Source organism: Mugil cephalus, chromosome 6 (genome assembly GCF_022458985.1).
Source record: "Mugil cephalus isolate CIBA_MC_2020 chromosome 6, CIBA_Mcephalus_1.1, whole genome shotgun sequence".
Classification (NCBI taxonomy): Eukaryota; Metazoa; Chordata; class Actinopteri; order Mugiliformes; family Mugilidae; genus Mugil; species Mugil cephalus.
This window is the reverse complement of record NC_061775.1, coordinates 1095085-1116650: the sequence shown is the minus strand read 5'-3', so window position 1 is coordinate 1116650 and position 21566 is coordinate 1095085. Positions and strand designations below refer to the sequence as shown.

The 21566-nt window shown below is 39.5% G+C and overlaps 3 protein-coding genes across 4 annotated transcripts; 2 read left to right on the top strand and 1 right to left on the bottom strand.

Annotated features, from left to right (window-relative positions):
• Window positions 1–574: 574 nt before the first annotated feature.
• Window positions 575–2452, bottom strand: fam43a (family with sequence similarity 43 member A). The gene is made up of 2 exons (XM_047588136.1): window positions 2371–2452; window positions 575–2250 (listed from the first exon to the last, which is right to left on the bottom strand). Coding segments are annotated over exons 1-2 (1071 nt in total). The 5' UTR covers window positions 2372–2452; the 3' UTR covers window positions 575–1180.
• A 913-nt stretch (window positions 2453–3365) lies between these two features.
• On the top strand, window positions 3366–12960 carry lsg1 (large 60S subunit nuclear export GTPase 1). Its single transcript, XM_047588081.1, has 14 exons — window positions 3366–3799; window positions 4085–4211; window positions 5486–5606; window positions 5683–5769; window positions 5939–6025; window positions 6140–6200; window positions 7307–7483; window positions 8473–8781; window positions 10268–10369; window positions 10458–10601; window positions 10692–10815; window positions 11906–11985; window positions 12203–12370; window positions 12452–12960. Exons 1-14 carry the CDS (start codon window positions 3701–3703, stop codon window positions 12629–12631), a joined length of 1866 nt encoding a protein of 621 aa, XP_047444037.1. The 5' UTR covers window positions 3366–3700; the 3' UTR covers window positions 12632–12960.
• A 613-nt stretch (window positions 12961–13573) lies between these two features.
• Window positions 13574–20005, top strand: tmem44 (transmembrane protein 44). Of its 2 annotated transcripts, none has more exons than XM_047587636.1 (10): window positions 13574–13829; window positions 13986–14025; window positions 14101–14191; window positions 14440–14621; window positions 14872–14958; window positions 15046–15216; window positions 15921–16076; window positions 16205–16273; window positions 16385–16504; window positions 19783–20005. In XM_047587636.1, the coding sequence occupies exons 1-10, from the start codon at window positions 13660–13662 to the stop codon at window positions 19945–19947; spliced, it is 1251 nt and encodes a 416-aa protein (XP_047443592.1). In that variant the 5' UTR covers window positions 13574–13659; the 3' UTR covers window positions 19948–20005. The 2 variants fall into 2 exon arrangements, with proteins under 2 accessions (XP_047443592.1, XP_047443590.1); XM_047587634.1 differs by having other exon boundaries at window positions 13899–14025.
• The last annotated feature ends 1561 nt before the right edge of the window (window positions 20006–21566 follow it).

The following is a 21566-nucleotide window of genomic DNA, read 5'->3' as shown; positions in this document are numbered from 1 at the left end:
AAGGAGGACAGGCGTAAAACCAAATCATAAAGAGTCAGCGTGTTGTTTAAAGAGTAACTGCTGCTTTGTCACTGAGCGACCCATGTGGTGTTCTTACAGCTTGTGCCTTCCCCGAGGCCAGAGAGAATGAATGGGCCTTCAGAACCCTAACCAAATAACTGTTCCATGAAAGTAGTTTGACTGAAAATTACAAAGATCCATTCAAGACTATTAAATGAAATACATATTTACAACAAGACTCATAATCTGGTTGATGACTTTTTTCCAGCAGCGTGAACCCAGTTTTGACTCTTAAGGTAAATCGTCACATTTCGTCACATTTAAGCCCTGAAAGAAAACCCAGATTTACTGTACATAAGACATTCAACAATTTCATATCATTTTCTTTTTTTATTTACAATTCTGAGGTTCACAAACCACATTTTTGTATATATATATATATATATATATATATATATATATATATATATGTATATTCTTTTTTAAAAAATAACATTATTTATATTTTAAACATCTTTACATCTAAATACATAAAGCCATTTTTCTTTTGCACAGCAAAGATATGACATTAATGTTTTTGGGCAACATACCAACAGTATGTACATGGTAATCAACATAATACTTAAAAGAAGAATTCCACAACAGTGCAAAATCAAATAAATGAAAAGGGTGACAGGAACATTAAGATGATGATTGTTTACACCCACTCAATACCTAAGAACAAAATGTGCTCTAAAAGAGGCATGGGCTTTTTTTCAATCATGTTTGGAGCAAGTTTAAACAGAAAAAAAAGTCTATTTTCAAGTGAGACAAAAAGGGTTAGGTAAACAAGCTTGATTCTACAACAAATCCTCTTAAATAAAAGACATGGAATTAGTGCCGTTCATCCTAAAGCCACTGCAACTTTGTCGATTGACCAGTTATCTGTCAACCAGACGTGCACTTGTTTTCCTTATTATTCTGTGTTTACACCATCTTAAAATATCTTTTAGTAGCCTAATTACTGGGTAACTCCACGTGGCAGTAAGAACCTCAGATGATCTTTTCTGGATCATCTCAATTAGTTGTAGAGGCACAGACTAGACAGACACTCCAACACAAAGTTAACGACAGAGGAAATATTTCTTGCGGAGTCATTGTGGCTCAACAAACCACTGTGCCCAGAAATGTCTGAAGTTATTCAGGCAATTTCCTGCACCTTTACCTCTTCAAACCCGTTAGTGATTGCAGGTGGCTCCTGGTTGCCTTCAATAGAGGATTCACTCCCCGTGCTCTCCCCAGAGAGGAGTCTGGTGACTCTGAGGTCAGCTTTCAGTGTCTGCACGTCGTTTCCTATGCTCATTTCTCCCAAGTCATTAATTATCTGAGTCAACTCCTGTTTACCATTGGAAACACAATCATGATCTGTATCTAGGATGTCCTCACACTCAAAGTGCATCGCTTTCTCCTCTTCTTCTTCGCCGACCAAGTCTTCTGTAATGGAGCCCAGCTTAGGCGCGCTCCGGCTGCGCTCCACCGGAGGTTTGTAGTAACACTGTCCGTTCAGCAGCTTCCTAAGGGGGACTAACGGGATCGTTTGCTCCCCTATGAGCTGCTGCTGCTGGTGCCTGGCATCGTCCCTCCGCTTAAGTCTTTTGAACTCGGCCAGGGCTGTGGCCGAGGTCTGGTAAAGAAGCAGCGCCATGGCCTTTGCCTTCTCCGGCTTGGACACTAACACTGCGTGGCAGCGCAGCATCACGGCCTTGTGCTTCATCTCATGCCTGTAAATCCAAGCGAAAATCTTGGGTAGCCGTGGGTCCGCGACGCAGTAGGTTATCCGGTGCAGCAAGTACAAGTGTCCCGGCCTCCTCGCTTTGTCATCCACATGCACCATACGGATGCCCTGCGAGCTGATGGTCAGCCTCATCTTGGTGCCGTTCTTGCCCATATCGCTTTTGCCCCAGATCTTGCTCACCGCAACGTCCGTGCAGCCGTCTCCTTTAGACTGGATAGTGGTGGCATTCCCCAGGTAGAGCACTGTGTAGGTGGGGTCCTCGCTGGTGATCTTCACCTTTTTCCTCTTTGACTTAAACATGCTGCCCACCCTGTTGATCGCGCTCTCGGGGCAGGACTTGGCAAAGGAGGTGAGCGCAGAGTAGTTGAGACTCACCGCATAGCCCTTCTGCTTGGACTGCTTGTCTTCCTCAATCAAGTCGAACTTATTCTTCTTCCAAGGCAGCATTTTATCGTTGTTTCCAGTCAACAGCAACACTGAGAGAGAAAGAAAAAATAAATAAACTTAATACCACTACGAAATGCTAGTGAGGTGTTTACTGCCTGTCAGGTCATTTATGAGCTACTCTATGGCAACTGAACTCTAAAACACCGTACTTTATCTGTCCATCCTCTAAAGGACCCTCATCCATTGTAATGCCGCCCCATATAACTGTAACGCAGAGTACAGTCTGCTGATGCGGGGAGAATTTCTTGGGTAATATACAGGGAGAAACCATTTCAGCGTGACTGCGGGGGGGACTGAACCAAGTGAGATTAAACTTGGATTGGCAAATTAATTTGCACTTGAACAATGCTGTATACATCTAACGAATCCGAATGTATCTATTGTGTCCTTTGTGTACATATAAACTATTATACATAAATAGTTAATATTTTTTTTGATCAAGTTTCATAAAAAAAAGCACCGCATGTACTAACAAAACATTGGCTGACAAGGACTTTACTTAGACCGGCAATCCTTGGCATTTTCATATTGTTATACAGAAAAAAATAATGAAATAAAAAAATGAAATTTCTTTAGGAATATAAGTGAAAGGAAAACGAAATTATTACGTTTAGAACTGATGAACTGGATAGTTTCTGATTGGTACTGTTTCATTCCGTTTTTAAAGCTGGGCTGTTATAATTGCTCTTAACTGTTCCCCTTCTCGAATGAAATTCACTCATTTTAAATTAATATTAAATAATTTCTTCTATCACACTTAAAATAGACCAAAGTATTAACGCAGAGGCAACGTATTTACTAGTCCATGTCAGGCCATCATTCGTTTTTGTGGAAGACGGCGTTAGAGCAATTCTGAGACTGCTGTTTTATGCTGCCATCTTTTGGTTCTCTTCAGAAGTGCGTACATTTATCCCATAGAAGCCTCTTTGTGGAAGAGCATTTATGTGTTATTTTACCGTGTTTTTAAAGACAAAAAATATTTTGACAGTTTCAGCCTCTGTTTAAATAATAGTTTCCTATTAATTAGATACACATATATATTACATATTTCTAATTTGTTATGCAATAGGAACGTTTGTTTTTTCACTCAGTTTCTTCAGGGCACATTTATGTGCTGGCCGGGTAACTAGAAAGAACCGTAACTACGTAATCATCGCTGTCTATTATAAACTGATTTAATAATGTATGTTAATGATTTAAGAAAGGAATTACTTCGCTTTTTTTAAAAAAAAAAAAAAAACAAAACAAAACACAAACAAAAAAACGCCTATTTGTTTATGGAAAAGGCTTATTCAATTTTCAAAACAGGTCCGTTGCAACTCTCAGGATATGTGATCACAGTGGTCTGTCCCACTTCCGCTCTATACGACAACAACGTAGTGCACATGGAGCTGAGTAGCTAGCAAGGGAGTCAGATTAGTTCGGGGACACATTTATATTACCGTATTGTTTTGTCAAGTGATAACATCAGAAGTTACTATGGGTAAGAAGAAAGCTGGCGGAGGAGGCGGACTGGGCAGAGCCCTGATTAAGGAGAGACTTCAGGCAAACCGAGGAAACAAGAAGGCCGACTCGTGGGTATGACATGGAAACAACTAGCTTATATCAAACTCTTCAAGATGAGTCATGGAGATAGTTATCCGGTGGTGCGTTACATAGTATTATGTATGGACATAAATCATCAAGAAGCTTTATTGATTTTTTTTTGGAACCGTTCATGGAGTTGCTGCTATTACTCACAGTGTGTTTGTGATTCAAAAGTATCACGGAGAATAAAGACTACCATAATAGGTAAATTGTGGTGCTACTCAATGTTATTTGCACTAATATGCGTTTTCGGTGGTCTTTTTTTCACATTTCCAGCTTCACACCAGTGAACTGAATGATGGGTATGATTGGGGACGGCTGAACCTGCAGTCAGTGACGGAACAAAGCTCCATGGATGATTTTCTGGCCACTGCTGAACTGGCAGGAACAGAGTTTGTTGCTGGTAAGTAATATTAACATTATTTCAAATTGAATGTGGATATTGTAGATAATACTTTACTTTCAGTCCAAAGTCAGGGGACTATGGAGCCCCTAAAGGGACATGGGGAAAAATAAACAAGAAGAACTATCTCGTGCTCACGAGATACATGTTGGCATGATCTCCACTGCGTTCCAGCCCACTCCACTGCATGTCAAAATGGTTCATTTGTATGAATGAATATTTTTGATACTATTTATCCCGGGAAAGAAATTACCAACGACCTGTCAGTATTTAGTGGGTGAATGGGAGAGAGACGTCTACAACATCAATTCAGACTTTCATTTACAGAACATCGTGATTCTTAAGTGACACGAGACAGAAAAAGATGCAAATCACCCCCCATCACATATGTGGATTTGCAGTGATTCGCAACGAATTAATTTATCACATTTTTTATCATGTTCATGTGTAATCATGCTCAAATGACCAGAACATACATACAGTATAACAAAATAATCACGGTTACAACACTGTTGTAAGTGATTATTGTGATGAAGTGATAAACTAATCCAGTGTGAATCAGCATCTCGGTAATGGGAGGGCTTTTGTTTGAATCCCATGTTTTTCTGTCTCATGTCACTAAATCACGATGTAAATGAAAGTGTGGACTGATGTTAGGGAGTACAGTGGAGATGTCTCTGACCTATTCACCTGTCTAGACAGATGAAATCATTAAATCAAGCATTTTGTTTATCAGCAAATGTGGAGCTGGATTAAATACTGACAGGTCATTGCTAATTTCTTCCCCAGGATACGATCAAAAATATATTTGATATTATCCATTATAATTTACTAAAGTAGCTAAAGCTGTCTCGGACATGCAGTGGAGTGAGGTGGAAATAGCAGAGGTCGCGCCGTGCGAATGCCCCACATGAAACACAGACGTAGGGTTGATACCTGAATTACAGGACGTCACAGGTGAAACTAGTCCCATGCAAATACATCTTTCATCTTGTGCACCCCCTAGAGACAGCTCGTGCCTGAGATACTTGTCTCATGAGCATGAGTTATTATCTTGTGAGCACTACATAGTTCTTATTTATTTTTTTCTATATATTTTTTTCTTTTTATGTCCCTTTAGGGGTTCTGTAGTGGACACTTCTCGCACATTGTTGTGTTAATTTACTGAGTTGTATTCAGCCTCCTTGGAACTCTGTTTCCTTGTATAAAACTTATGTTTTGTAAGTTTATTCCGCTGCTCATTACGTTTCATGCGTGTTCTTTTGTCTTCTTAGAGAAACTCAATATCAAGTTTGTGCCAGCTGAAGCTAGAGCAGGCTTATTAACAGCAGAGGAGAAAAACAGGTTGAAGAAGCTGCACAAAGACAATGAGCATTTCCTTAGAATTCCTAGACGGTAAGTTGAACAGATCTAGTTAATTTCGTACACATTATATGCAGAACATACAGAGTAAGTGTCTTCTCGTTTCAAGCCCTCACTGGGACGGAAGTACCAGTCCAGAAGTCCTTCAGCAGGCAGAGAAAGATAGTTTCTTGGAGTGGAGGCGAGAACTTGCCCAGTATGTAATAATCTATGCTCTTAATTGAGCTTTTCTATGTTAATAGACTGACTCAAAGGCTTTGTACCATGCAGGGATTTGTTACATTCTCTAACATATACTTTATGATACATTTGTGTTGTATAACTGATGTCAGTAATTTAGTTAATTGTAAGTGTTGTTTTCAAAGACTGGAAGAGGAACAGAAATTAATTCTCACCCCATTTGAGAGGAACCTTGAATTCTGGAGACAGCTGTGGAGGGTGATTGAGAGGAGGTAAAAACAAAATCAGTGTTACTGCTATGCTATGAGTTATTACTTGTCTGTAATGAAGAATGAGTTTTCTTTATTTGATACTAAAGAAAAAAATGTTTTTGTGTTTTTTCTTAGTGATATTGTCGTTCAAATTGTTGATGCCAGAAATCCCATGCTGTTCAGATGTCTTGACCTGGTAAATATGTTAATATATGTTTCTCAGTGACCTAGGCCTTCTTCAGAATACACTCTTGAAAAAAATCTTAGGACTGGGGGAAAAGTATTTCCATGTTGAATTGGTTGATCATAACCAGGTTGTAAGTAGAGCTTCAGAATGCAACTGGAGTAAGGTACAAAAAAATAAATTCTAGGCAACTTTTTTGAAAACTGCATCTAAACCCAGGTTGTTCATCGGGTGATCAAAAATTTAAGACCATGGTCTTAAAAAGGATGAATCTTTTAAAATCTGGAGTTTATCCAATTTTTCTTAGACTGAGCACTAACAAGCTTTTTTTTCATCCACATTGCTTGGTCACAGCAGCTCAGTTTTACACTAGCAAAAAGAAAAACAGGTGAAAGTAGTTAATAGCAATAAAAAATAATGAAGGCCCTTACTGATGCTGACTTAAGCCCAGTACCCATGAGATGGCACCTGCGAGGCTTTGAAGAACGAAAAAATGTCTTCAAAGGCCACGCCACAAAGTTACCCATCTGGACTTTGTGATGGAGCAACAAACATGGGACACTGAAAGGTGGAAGAACGTATTATTCTTTGACAAAAACAGATGTCACTTTCAGACGGTGGGAACACTGCATGGAGCAATGTTCCCACCAGCCCCCTGGAAACACTCGGAAAACGAATTTTGAAGTGATCAGCAAGAATGGTGGGGCTGCTCACTACTGAGTCCTTTTTTGACATTTTTAGGTCCTGTTTTGGGTCAGCTGATTAACAGTCTGTTTGAAAATGCAGTTTTTGGTTTTTTTTTTTTGTCTCTTGCTCCAGTTTCTTCTTTTTGCATTTTGGAGTTCTACTTACAGTTTGGTTAGTCCAACAGTATAAAATGCAAATTCTTGTAATTTTTCTCGCAGTCCTATAATTTTGTTCAGGAGTGTAGGTGCTCAAAATGCTGGTGTCTTCATTTATAGAGTTGACGAAATCTTTATTATTGGACTTACGTGCCAGTAAATTAATCTGTAAGTCAGTAGACCCCTTTCTGCAACCAGCTGGAATACTGTATCAATGTGTACTTCTCATTTATGTTCTAGTGACTGAGAAACTTGTTTCCTGTTGTGTGCCTCCAGGAGTCGTATGTGAAAGAGGTTTCAGGGGATAAGGTGAACATGCTTCTTGTGAACAAAGCTGACCTGCTGACCAGGGAGCAGAGGCGAGCCTGGGCCAAACACTTTGAGAAAGAGGGACTGAGGGCAGTTTTCTGGTCTGCCCTGGTTGAAGGCGAGAGGCTGGATGCAGAGGAAAAGGTGAGGAGGTGGAAGTGAAAGTGTGATAACCACTGGATTAGACACTGGTCAAAAAAAACTAAAGCAAGACTTTTTGATTGAGTTTTGCATCAAATCAGTTAGCTCGGAGATACTGATCTGGTCAGTGAATTAGCAGAGGGGGTTGTTAATCAGTTTCACCTGCATTGGTTTTAGTTGCACTAGAAGGACAATAATGAGACCGTCCTCAGAACAGGAACAGTTTACAGGTACAGGTGGAGGCCATTGACATTTTTTCCTTTTTCATCTTTTCTGACTGCTTTTCACTAGTTTTTGGCTAGGGTCATTGTCACTACTGGTAGTATGAGGCGATAACTGGACCCTACAGAGTGTGGGTGTCAAACTCATTTGTCTCAGATGTGTCCCTTTGTTTTAATGCAGAGACGTACCTAATGAAAATGGTTATGTTTAATGAACTATCCTTTTAAAACATCAACATTCATTTTTAAAAACATTTGATCAACAACCTGAAATTTATTGAGAAAAATAAGTGCAATTTCTGCACATTGCTGCCATCTGCTGTTTAGTTCTGGGTTTCAGTATTGTATTATGAACATGACTGTGACTAGATCAAACAGGTACCAATTTTATTGAAAAAAAAGCTCTTAATGTCCTATTCTCACACCTGGGCGAATTCATCTCGCGGGACAGAACACCTCTGGTACGTTATGTCTCAGGTTGCACCTTGGACTGTTCAGGAGCTCAGTGATGGCCTGGGCCAGATCAGTATCAGTATAGATATCAAGCATGATTTATTTTACCCAGTAAGATTTGAAGTGTTCCTTTAAAATTTTAAGCAGTGTAATTCTATGTTAAATACATCCATTAGAAGCAGATAACTTTGTGGACACACATTCCTTCATCACGTGGATGTGAATGATATCAGGATGTTTTGATAAAGAAAAGTCACACACTTGAGTATCTTCACAAGTGTGTTCAATAAGCATAATGATAAATGTCTCCTCTCACAGGGCATGGAAATGGGCAATCCAGAGAGTGTAGAGAGTGATATCGAAGAAGAAGGAGAGCCAGATAATGGAGACTCCAGACAGAAAGAGCCAGATATAGAGGAGGAGGAGGAAGAAAACGTTACTGTAGATGAGGAGGACTGGCACACCTGTTCAGAAGACGAGGAAGAAGCAGAGAAAGGAACTGCTGGTTCGTCAAATGAATCTTTCCACAACTCCAGCCGACTGCTCCGCAAGGATGAGCTGCTGAACATATTTAAGTCCGTTCACGATGATCCCAAGTGCAAGGAAGGACAACTGACAGTGGGACTGGTAGGTAAAAGGTTGTGTCTATATGTCTGTGTGTGTGTGTGTGTGTGTGTGTGTGTGTGTGTGTATATACAGTGGTCAAAAGTTTTAGAACACCCTAATTTTCCAGTTATTTATTGCAATTCAAGTCATGCAAGCCCAATGAATAGATTGAAATGGTACAAAGGTAAGTACTGAACAGTCAGAGGTTAAAAAAAACATTTGGTTACCCAAAACTGAAAAATAATGTACATTTCAGAATTATACAAAAAGGCCTTTTCCAGGGAACATGAAGTGGTTTAACAATTTAAAGCTGTTCTGCAGCCGTGAAGGTTGAATCAGCCTTGAAAGCTGCTGCTACTAATTCCTACAGGTGTTCCAACTTTTCTGGATTACTTTCAGCCCCCTCTGTCTGCATAAAAGCAGTGTTGGAACACACTGTGGTACCAGACCCTCATGAGCATCAGGTGAACAGTATTGTACTGCAGAAAGTAATGTGTTGTGAGAAAAAGGCAATTAACAATGGAAGAGAGACAGACCATCATAACACTTAAAAATGTAGGTCTTTCCTACAGCGAACTTGCAAAGAAAGTCAAGGTGTCAGTGAGTACAGTTTTCTTCACCATCAGAAGGCTCAGAAACTGGGGGAAACTCTGACGGGAAGCGGTCTAGCAGACCCAAAGCCACAACTGAATCAGAGGACAAGTTTCTGAGAGTTAACAGCTTGCATGATAGGCGGCTCACAGGACGACAGCTTCAAGCTCAGCTTAATAGAAGTCGTAGTAAGCAAGTCTCAGTTTTAACTATGAAGAGAAGACTTGGAGCTGCAGGTTTGACAGGAAGAGTTGCAGCAAGAAAGCCATTGCTAAGATGTCAGAATAAGACAGACTTAAACCCCATCAAGCTGGTTTGGGATGAACTGGACAGAAGAGTGAAAGCCAAGCAACCTACAAGTGCCACACATTTATAGGAACTTCTGCAACAGACTTGGGAAGAACTTTCTGAAGAATATTTGATTTCTACTGTAGAAAGAATGCCATGAGTGTGTTGAGCTGTTATATTTGCCAAAGGTGGCTACTTTGATGAGTCAAAAGTTTAGAATACATTTTGGTCTATGAATTGATTCCATGATTTCTTCACCTCAAATTGCTTATTTGTTCTATGCTTTCATTTCAGAGTGCAATGACACAAGAAACTGAACAATTTTCAGTAAAAAAAAAACTGCAAAAAGTGTGGTGTTCTAAAACCTTTGACCAGTAGTGTGTGTGTATGTGTATATATATGTAAGGCATCTTGTGAGTTTTCAGTTTGCGTTACTCATAAATGCCATTGAAATCAGTTGCAGAATTTACTAGGATTGTTTTCTATATTTGTTCTTGGGGAAGGATTTTGTACCTCTTGTATAAGGAAAGAAAAATTCGTATGAATTGTTGAGAGTGGAAAGGAGCATTTTCCACAGTACTTATTTATTTTAAAGCAAGTACGTCTTTGTCCTGCGTGAATTCAATAGGTCGGGTATCCTAATGTGGGAAAGAGTTCGACCATCAACACTATCTTGAGGAACAAGAAGGTGTCTGTTTCAGCCACTCCTGGACACACTAAACACTTTCAGGTACAGTGTTACAAGCTATTTGATTTCAAGCCATGGATTCCATCAGCAAAATGCTTATGGTTGCATCGGTTTACTCTTCTTTTCATAGACCTTATACGTGGAGCCAGGCCTGTGTCTCTGTGACTGCCCTGGTCTCGTCATGCCCTCATTTGTTTCTACCAAAGCTGAGATGATCTGCTCTGGGATTTTGCCCATCGACCAGATGAGAGATCACGTCCCTGCCGTCTCCCTTATATCTTTTAAATAACATAGTGTTCTGCTGGTGGTTAATAATATACTGCACCTAAATTCACACAGTTCAGTTCCTTAATGCATTTATTACATTTGTCAAACAGTCCCTCGGCATGTGTTAGAAGGCACCTATGGCATCAACATCATCAGACCACGAGAAGATGAAGATCCTGACCGGCCCCCATCCTCAGAGGAGCTGCTCATGGCTTATGGATGTGAGACTACCAAACATTTATAATTTTCATTAGGGCCGGTTCTTTAAGATTTAAGATGAATTAACTACACAAAAATTAACGTGTTAAAAATAATAAACGCATTTAATCACACTTATTTTTGCACTGCGGAACGTTTCTCACTGGACGAGTTTCAGGCGAACCGATTATAGGTCACAAAAACACAGCACAAAAACAGCCGCTGACACTGACCACTGCCTGAGGAGTTTTAATGTAGCCCAAACGCAGCTCAAACGGACCTGGTGCCTCAGCACGGCAACCAAGCCTTGATAAACACACCTGATCCACGCCAGTTTATAGTATCCTCCCGTATTTTAGCTGCTCGCTACCAGAGCTTCATTTAAAAAACAAAGCTCTCGTTGTGGTGGTGGAGTTTCCTCTATTGTGCTCAGATATAGGTACAGACCTGTCACTGTCTCACGGTGCATTTCATTATAGGACTTCAGCCTCAGAGCTCTCTGTCTTCAGACTGTCCCGACCTGTCCCGACCTGTCCCAGAGCATCACACAGGGACAACATGGAGCTGCCTGTGTGATTGGTTACTTAGTTTTATTGATGTTTACATCAAGCTGAGTTCAAAATCAGTTTATGCTACTGTGATTTGCATCCCTAGTCTGTTGGTCTTGGTTAAATACCATCGTGGTTAAAAAAGTAAACAATGTTTTGTTGCTGAAGCTTATGTATTCAGTCATTACTCAATGGTAGATTGAGACCAAAGTCCGTGTGAAAAAAATGCTTCTCACTGTTCTCACGTCAAATATTTATATGTGATTAAAAATGCGATTAATTTGGATTAATTAATGACAAAGCCTCTAATTAATTAGATTAATTTTTTAATCGAGTCCTGGCCCTAATTTTTTATAAATGTTTCTATATAGAATATAGAGAATGACAGCATTCAACTCTGAAATCCAAAATGCATTTTTAAGTAACACTTGGAACACTTCATCATTTTATTTACTATTTCAATTCTGCTAATGTGTGTATGTTAAGAACTTCGTTAGGGATTGTTTCAGCAATTTATTTTTTTGCTAGAGTTGCATGAAGTAAATTATCGTGTTTTCTGTTTCAGACATGAGAGGTTTCATGACTTCACATGGCCAGCCTGATCAGCCCAGATCAGCGCGGTACATCCTGAAGGATTATGTCAACGTAAGTTTTGGTCACGTCAGTTGAAAAAAATGTGTTGTATCTCTAGTTTTTGCTTATTGTTCTGCCTTATATTGGCCCCGAATTTGCTTCAGATCTGCCTTTAGAGGTCTTGAGTTGTATCATTTAGAGTGTAGACTTGGTGTTAACTAGTTTTGTGCCATGCAAACACTAATAAAGAAAGCCAAACACAGTATGGCTAATAAAGTTTTTCTCACAGGGCAAGCTTCTGTACTGCCATCCTCCTCCTCATATTAAAGCTGAAGATTTCCAGCCACAGCACAGCAAGTTCCAGAGACGAGACCTAGAAAACTGTGACCTCTCCACAAACAACCCACGGAAAATCAAGAGAATTGAAAACGTAGTTGATAAGAACTTCTTCCATCAGGTAAAATACCCTTACTGATTTAATCTTTATTATGAATTCTAGTTGTCAGAGAATAAATCCTTTGTCGTTGATGGACTTTAGGAGAATGTGCGGGCACTTTCCAAAGGAGTTCAGTCTGTCATGGGCTACAAACCAGGCAGTGGACCCGTCGGCCCAGGTAAAGCTGAATCGGAGACAGCGGTGGGCAAACCCTGGAAAAAACATGGCAACAGGAACAAGAAAGAGAAAGTGCGTCGGATTACTAAGCACCTAGATGCCTGACCTGAACTGACCTGATGATGTGATATCAAAGCTTTTGAAATTACTGATCTGTTCTGCTGGCGTGGAAAAGTACAACTCACATGTGATAGCATGGGGATTAATATTGAGAAGACTGTAGGTAGATAAAGGCCTCTTAATCTTCCGAGTATGGAAAGGTCAGGTTGTCTTGATATTAAGTAACGAGATGCACAGTCTGTCTTGTACTGCTCTGGTTTGGAGATCACATTGGTCCAATTCATTCCATTAACTGGATCACCTGTTGCACAGCAACTGACGGACTCAACATCCACAGTGTGACAAATTTATAATAAAGTACCGTCATATTCAAATGGCACATCAGAGTCTTTATTAAACAATTACATTAGTTATGAAATAATTACATTAAATACTGTTTTTTATCAATGCGACTGATGTTTTCTCATTGAGTTGCAGAATAAAATGAATATTTTCATGTTTTTGTGTTGTTTCTTTGCTACATTTCCACTGACTTATATTTGAGTAGCGCTACACAATGCTATGTTGGAAAGAAACAAGTTGAATAATATTATTCTATTGGTCTATTGTTGGGAAGTACTGTCTCAATTTGTGGGGGTCTTTTCTCATTCTCTACTCTTAAACACACACCAAAGGAGATCTCTTAGCGCAGTGGGTGAACCCACTCAATAATAAATAAGACATAAATTAAAGCAGAATGCCCCCAACAAAATATCCACCTGCTTCATAAATCTTGAGTGGGTCATCTAACATTTACGTAAAACTCCAATACCTGTGCTAATTTTGTGAGAGTAATTTGGTAGATACGTAAGTGTATACATTGTCCCTGCAATGATTTTGGTAGAGATAATTTGCCTCATGACACAGATGGACGTCTCCAACATCCATGCGTTTTATATTTGTCTTTTGTAAGCCCCTCCCCCCTGGATCCACAATGCTACTGTGTGTTTGACGCGCGAGCCTCTTTGATGCTTGAACGAAGCAATGGCATGATTTATTTCTGTTATTAGTACGATAAAGTGGAGAGAAGCACAATGAGCGCTGGTGATCATTTCCGTGGAAGCTCAAACTATTTCCAGAGCAGTCTGGTCGTTTTTTGGGTTGATTCAGTTGCCACTTGTTTTTCTCGTGACGCAAACAAACTTTGTGTCTCCGTGGGTCTCACCTTGCTTTCTGCGCTGCTCTTGCTGCTGTCATGTCTTCTGTAAGTACATTCTGATTCATTGTTTCTCACAGATGAGCCATAAACTTTAACCTGTGATAACATTTTAAGGGTCGTGAATCACAAGCGCAATTTTCGGGGAGAAAATGCGAGAGAAAACATAATTGTTTTCTACTGCTTCCTCGGTAACCTGTGCAGCACAGTAGGAGCCATTCTGTCCAGACAGCTGCATATTCAGGTAACAACCTTTTTATCAAAGTACCGTTCATCATTTGCATACATTAACTGTAGCATACTGCTGTCTCCTCTGTAGATTTTTATGGGCGCTTTCGCTGCTGCTGTGGATGCACTGAATTGTATTTTTTGCTGCTGTCCAGTGATTCTGTGCTGGAACTCCAAACCAGGTAGTGAAGTCCCACATCTCACTGTTGCAAACCTTATAATTTTTAGACAATCGAGCGAATGTACCAAGTTCAAAATAAGTGCACTAGGTAGCACAGGTGTTTTAAATATCGACATTCAGCTGGTTAAGACCTTTAGGCAAAACAGCAAAGAGACTTATCAGAGAAACTCTGTAGATAACTAAACAAATGAACAGGAGACTTGTTTAAAAGGTTTCTGACTGTAAGTATCTTTTGGTATGCTTCTTTAGAAAGAAGGCTGCGGATGTTGAAGAGGCGGAGAAGACAGCATCTGCTGGCAGTGTGTGTGCTGATGGTGGTTGCGGGAGGTTTTCTGAAGTCCAGGGTCACCCACTCTCCTGCATTTGGGCCTGCCTTAGGGAGGACACTGCTGCAGGACCCTTTCCAAGCCTCCAGCTGGAGTCCGTCAATGGTGTGGTCAAACTGACAAATGAATGTGCTCAGTGAACATTGATATGTGCTGAAATAATATGGCAGTGCATATTGTCTATGTGCGTTTGGACATAAGTCACACAAGTCATACTCAGCAGTACTGACCAGTTCTTAAATTGTGCGTCCACCAATCTGACATCGCAGGATTCATGTCACTTTGGTGTGTTTAGACTATCCGTACCTTCTTGTTGTATGTGAGATGTTAACAACTTAAAATTGTTCTCCTAAAGGACTACACAGAAATCCTGGGATACATACTTGGGCTGCTGTCCTTCGTCATCGTCTTTACCTCCAAGTTCCCTGCTCTCTGCAGAGCAGTAAGTGACCAAATAATACATCTTTCCCAAAACAGTTTCCATTGTTAAATTCATTTTACCACAGTGGTATGTATTTTTTTTCTCTAGTGCAGAGGACAGATGCTAAGCCAGGTCTGTATCATTTCTGGACTTTTGTGCTCACTGGCTGGTGGCCTGTACACGGCTGCCATACTCCTGTATGACACTCAGTTTGGGTATCTTATGAGAGTCATGCCGTGGCTTCTGTCATCAATAGGCTGTGCCACCCTGGAGCTTCTTGTATCCTTTTATGACATAGTATACCCACATCTTACTCACCCTGTTTAAACATGCATTAGCAGCTCAATATTGATTCAGCTTGTGAAGACATGTATATGTTCTAAACAGAAAAGATACTGATCAACAGAATTATTGAAGAGATGGAGGTGTACACTAATCTCTATAAAGTGACATTGTCATTTTACAGTAGATTAGTATTGACCAATCATGTTTATACTGGCTTTGGTTGCAGGAAAAAGGATGAGTTGAGTAGTATGTAAAGAAGCTAAGAAGTCAAAGAAGTTATCTCTCAACACCTAGTTTTTATGCCTCAAATTAATAGTTGGACTGTAAACAAGGATCAAAGCATGGAACAGCTTTGTTTGCTATTACTATGACACATACTTTTGTGGAAACTATATTCCCTGATGGCTGTGGCCTCTTTCAGCAGGATAATGCACCCTGTCTCAAAGCAAAAAGGGGTCAGGAATGGTTTGAGGAGCAGAAAAACGTGTCTGCGGTGTTGATTTGGCCTCCAAATTCCCCATATCCAATCAGACATCATTGAGATGTGCTGCAGCAAAAGGGGGACCAGCACAATATTGGGAAGGTGGTCATATTGTTATACCAGATCGATATATAATACAACTACATTTAGATGAGTTGCTGGAATATGTGTAAATAGTATTGATGTGGGTTTGTTGAACTTTACCCCGCATTGCTAGATTTTAGTCATCTATTGGGCCAAGAAGCAAAGCAGGCAGCAGTCTGTGAGGGTATCTCCAGACACAGAGAGACTTTTATGTGGCATCCCTGCAGAGGATAACGCTGTCATAAAAAGACAGAGAAAAACACAAATACCTTCATCAGCACAACCAAAAGTAAGTTTATGCTGAATCATACATGACTTCTGCAAGATGTGAGTTATTTGCATAATATGCTTGCTAATAATGCTTCCTCAGTAACGTCTTGGTTTTAAGATGGAAGTGGTCAACCTTTGTCTTCATAGGACAGAAATGTACGGAAATTGACTGAGATGGGCTGTTATATGGATGTCAGCGGTCAACCTCAACAAAAAGTAAGCAAAGAATGCTTTGCATTGCACACTTGATATGAAATCTTCCCTGCATACTTTCTTGACCTCATTCGATTGTTATTCTAGCAAATGGATGTTTTTTATTATTTGCAGATGATCCGTGAGGAGGTGAGATTGTCTAAGAAGGAGGTGGAGAATTCACCGCTCAGAGTCAAAAGCCTTTGCTCCACAGATACGTCCTATGACTCCTCAACAGCCAGCTCTGATCTGGAGGTGGGTTGGAGTTCTCAGTTATGAATTTCCTGTTGTTTTAAAACAGGCACATACACACTGAATTCTGCATTCATAATATTTTAAAGCAAAGCTTTACTTTTTTGCAATTGTGAATACCAAAAGTGATTAAAATGTATTATTTAGAAACAAGTCTGTCAACAAATAAATGTACTTTTCCCAAAGTGCCACTAGGCGGTGACAGCATGTCGACTCATAGAAGGGTGTGAATTGAATCTGTCCCACTATTGAGTTCTGGCCTGCACAATGCAGCATTGAAGTTCATGAAATCATCATCAATTGCTTTACTTTTTTGTTGCGCAACAATGGGAGCAACACAGGTGTACAAAATACATACATACACATAGCATATTGAATGCTAACATAATACATAGTAGAGACTAATGCTAACTGACTGAAAGAATTTTGCCTTTTTTCACTATGTTTCCCTGGGGATAAACAGGAAAATCTGATGTCTCACAGAGCCGTATGTGATTTTGAGTCATTGTGATATGAATAAACATCTGGAGACAGCCTGATAGAATTGTCATTATGACTGCCATGCTTCCAGACATTTGATTTACTGTCACTGGGTTTTCTTATTATTTGTCTTAAGGGAATGGCATTTACTTGTCTAAATGTTAGAATCCAACAGCTAGAAAAACTGAAGAATAAGAAGAAGTAATGGTGAGGATAACGTTTATTCTGCATACATAGTACTTTCCACATGTGACTCTGGGGAAGTAAGTCAGAAGACAACCGTCAGGGGTTCTTGTAAGAAGTCAAAAGTCAGCATACTTGTGGGACTGATGAGTTGTATTCTGTGTAGAGACATGTGTGTATGAGAGTTTGTGGGTGAAATTGAAGCAAATGGAAAGCTCTGTATTTGAATTTGTCCTGCAGTTACACTTGTTCCACAATTTGAAATATCGTTTTAGTAGACGGTTCACATTTATATAATTTTCCCTCTTTGAATTGCATAGTTTGAGTTTGTAATGGTAGCGAAATTACAAGATTTTTCTTTTTTGGGCCTTGTTGCTCACAACCACAAGAACAACTCCCTTACTGTGCTGCTGTAGAAAGCCAAGTTGGAGGATGTCATTTAATCAGAAACAAAGCCAAATGGTGTAAGCACAAACAATTGCAGGTTGATACTATTTACCAGACAGGAAAAAGCAAATGACGGGCATTCTCTTAGCACAGTTGGTGCGCTAAAGAAATAAGAGGGATTCAACAAAGTCTTTAGATTGAGTACATATGATGTATGTTTAAAGCATACAACTTAATTTTATAGTGAAAACTGATCCTCTTGACTGAGGGAGGTCTGTTAGCTCTACACACAAGTACCTCCAAATATTCAACATTTATTCTCAATCTAAAGTAAGAACTGTAGTGCCACTTATTTTGCAGCACCATTCAAACTCGGTGCTGTGTAAAAGATCAGAAATAAAGTTGTGATTACATAATTTGTAGGGGCATCTGGAGTACATAGTTTAAAGGTAGATGCTTTAAAAACCAGGGCAAATCTGTAAACTTATACTAATAATAGGTAATCTTTGCAAATCTATTGCAGATCAGCACTGAACAAATCTTTAGTCTGGTTTTAGGAGGACAATCCAGCACTACTTCTTGCTACCACTTGCTAGTAAGAATTCACAGAAGGTGTTTGCTTAATGATATAATGGAAATGGTTTCCTTACAAGTTGACTCTGAGTCTAATGTTTAATCCAAAAGGCACAGAACTCCAGATGGGTTCAAGACTGTCAGTAGAACTGTAACTTTTTAATTCATTTCTGTGAATATAACCCAGAAGTTATCTATCATAAAGCCTGTGGATGGTCCTTAACCATAACCTGGTGTAACAGCATATGGTAATAAATTAATGGAGTATCTTATCATATCTTATCTACATTAATAAGGATTTGTCAAGTTTACCTTACATGATATCACCATTGCCAGTGACTCGAAATCTCCATTGTGCTTTGTGTTTCTTGCATATTTATGCTGAGTGTTGGTCCTAGGGGTACAGTGATGGGTGGATTTGTTTGAGAGTTGCCATGTGGCCCAATTGTTCTGCTGTAAAGTATCTTTGATTAAAGACCAACACTGGGCTGGGTCTGTCTGCCTAGGAAATTGTGCAAAATGGGTGCCTTGTCTATAGGCGGCCAGTGCTACCGTCTGCTATTTCGGGAGATGTTTAAGGTCTGTAGTGTGATGCCTGCTGGCCAGGAATTTAACTGTGTGTGAACAATGCTAAACCTTTTGCACTGTAGTAGTTCAGCAGTGGCTTCCATGTACTATTAGCCAACAGACCAGAAAACAAACTGGATCTAACAGGATCTGTATTATTATAATAACGTTTGAATGTCATTAGGATGGGTGCCTCAGACAATTACTACATACACTATTCTTGCACCACATATAGATAAATGCTACTTGAAGTGTGTTTTCCAAAGTTGTTTATCAGACTGCAGCCACCTTTGACAAACTTGTCAATTTGGCAAAGTCTCTATTAAGGATTATAAAACACATCTTGCACCATAGACTAGATCACCAACACAAGAGTACCTGGCCCAACATGAACAAAACATCATTTTGTGACATTCTTAATGAATGAGTTTGCTGTTTTGTTGAAAACCTTTTGAAGATGTTGATGATTCATCCTGCACTCATGTGTGTATAAAAAACATTCTCAAATTTTGATGTCCCTCTTTCCCTGCTGGTTCTCTTTTTCCCAAGCCACACTATATACTTAGGCTGCTGGTTCAGTCTTGTATTTGTGGTGCCTGCTCAAGCAATTGGAGCTGACCAATCAGAGCAGACCGGCCTTTATGGGATTGGGGCAACATCTCTGGTTGTGTTTTTACAAGAAACACGTTAATATGCAGAAAAAAATGCCACTGTTTCACGGAGACTTTAACAGCCCTATGTAGCTTTTATTTTGGCTACAGGTTTAGCGTTTTCCAGTGCACCAGAATGCACATACTGGTTATCTTGACTTCTAGCAAGTAAACTTGGATGTAAACATTGCTGGTTTTCAAATCATTAGTTGCACAGGACCCGTATAATGTCATCCTCATACAGCAGCATTTCTGGATTGGTGTAGCAACAAAATGACCCCAAAGCAGCCCAATATTTTTACCCACAAAACAAAATTGAAACTGTTAATAATATTAGTTATGGCATTAATCATTTATACCTTCATTGAAGAAATAAGAGGTATCTTAACTCTCAACTGTGATTAGCCATTAAAAATACTTCGATTTATTTATCTTTTGCAGTGGGATTTTGAAGCTGTGAATGCAAAGTGGAGTCATCCAACAGCAAAACAACAAGAGGGGAATGAGTTTCCGCTACAAGAGTGGCTAACAAACACCAAACCTTGTTCCATGTCTGCACTCCCACAGAAGACTGAGTGTGAATCTACTCTAAGCTTAGCTAAATGAGTTCTTATTCACACACACGGTGGATTCATTTGAGATTGAATAAAAAGTGCAAACATTGGCTTGTTATCTGTCTTGTTTTGCTGGATGGTTTTATAGTTTAGCTAATGTATGCATTGTGCAGCTTTGCCTCAAATTTATGGCACAGTTGCAAAGCAGCAACTACAGCGAAAATTAAGCCCTCCGAGAACTCGATCACTTTTGAAGGTTTTCTGAAAATACCTTCGCTAATTAAACATTATTACTCCCTTGCTGTCACTCAAGGTTATTGGGTCACATCCTGTATTTTGCTAGTCAACCTGGGTTATCAGGGCTGGACTGGGAAAACAGACAGCAGAGCAGATAAGCACCAGACTAGACGGCCAGGGCTTGTCCGTGCTCTCCATCATTCAGTAGACCTCTGTCCCTCTGTCTTCTCTGAGGCTTTACAAGATGAATCTGGAACAACATACCAGGGCATTTTTAACTCAATGGACTTCCTAAGGGCTGATAACAAAACAATACACAGATTAGAGAAAAGTTAGAAACCACATTTTACTCCTCCCTGTTACATTTCCTCAAATGACATGTCTGAGACACATGACAAATGACAAATGAGAAGCAACTAATGAAATTCAACAGATTAATTAGATATTAGTGTAACCTAGCAGCCAGTTTTTGGCTGTTATATGACTCACTAGTTTTGAGTGGAAGATAATTAAATATTTACTGAATATTATGTGATCTGATCTCATTAAGTCATTGGTCTACCAGTCTTTCTTCATGAAAGATTATGTGCAACTGTAGAAAATAACAAAAGGCTTTTTTATCCTTTGACAAATATGAAGAATGTATTTCATAGGAAAATGGAATTGCTTTCAACGTTTGTTTTAAGTGGATTTTCCAACATTTTTTAAGGCATAAAATCCTTCCTAATATTGTAAACATGCCTTCAACCAGTATGTCGCAGTCCTGCTGATGATGGACATCTTACTGCTGTCTGTTGATGAAGTTAGAACAGAAAAAGGTAAAATAGGGTTTTACTTATTCTGCTCCTTCCACCTGGAATATGTTGCAAAATGATCTAAAACTTGAGCAGCAGGTTGCATTCAATGTTAAATCCATGTTGAAGGTCTTACAAGTTGATTTAACTGTCTGTTCATGTTTTAACTAGTGTATTTCCTTTTAGCATAATCATCGAGTGACTTGTGTGTAAACTGTATTCCTGTGGTATCTATCTTTTCCTGTTGTATGTGTTTATGTTGTTTCTCAGTCAGTAACTTTGTGGTTTGGATGCACGGCTGCCTGTCTTGGCCAGGTCTCTCTTGAAAGAGAAATTTGTAATCTGAACTGGGACTTTTCCTGGTTAAATAAAGGCTAAAAACAAAAAACAAAAAACAAAAAAACAACATAGTTAACGCTTAATAAATTTGTGATGTAGTTGATTATCCCACAGTGTTAATCTATCAGTGGTGCCGTCTTGGTGCTTACAGGCAGATCGGTTGTTGCGTATGGATGGAATGTATCCTTTATGTGGTAAATCTTAAGAATCATTCATTACACAGATAGTGGGAGTTTAACTGTCTTATGTTGCAATCTTTGTCTCCTGAATTTTACCATCCCATTTATTTTGTCATCTATTG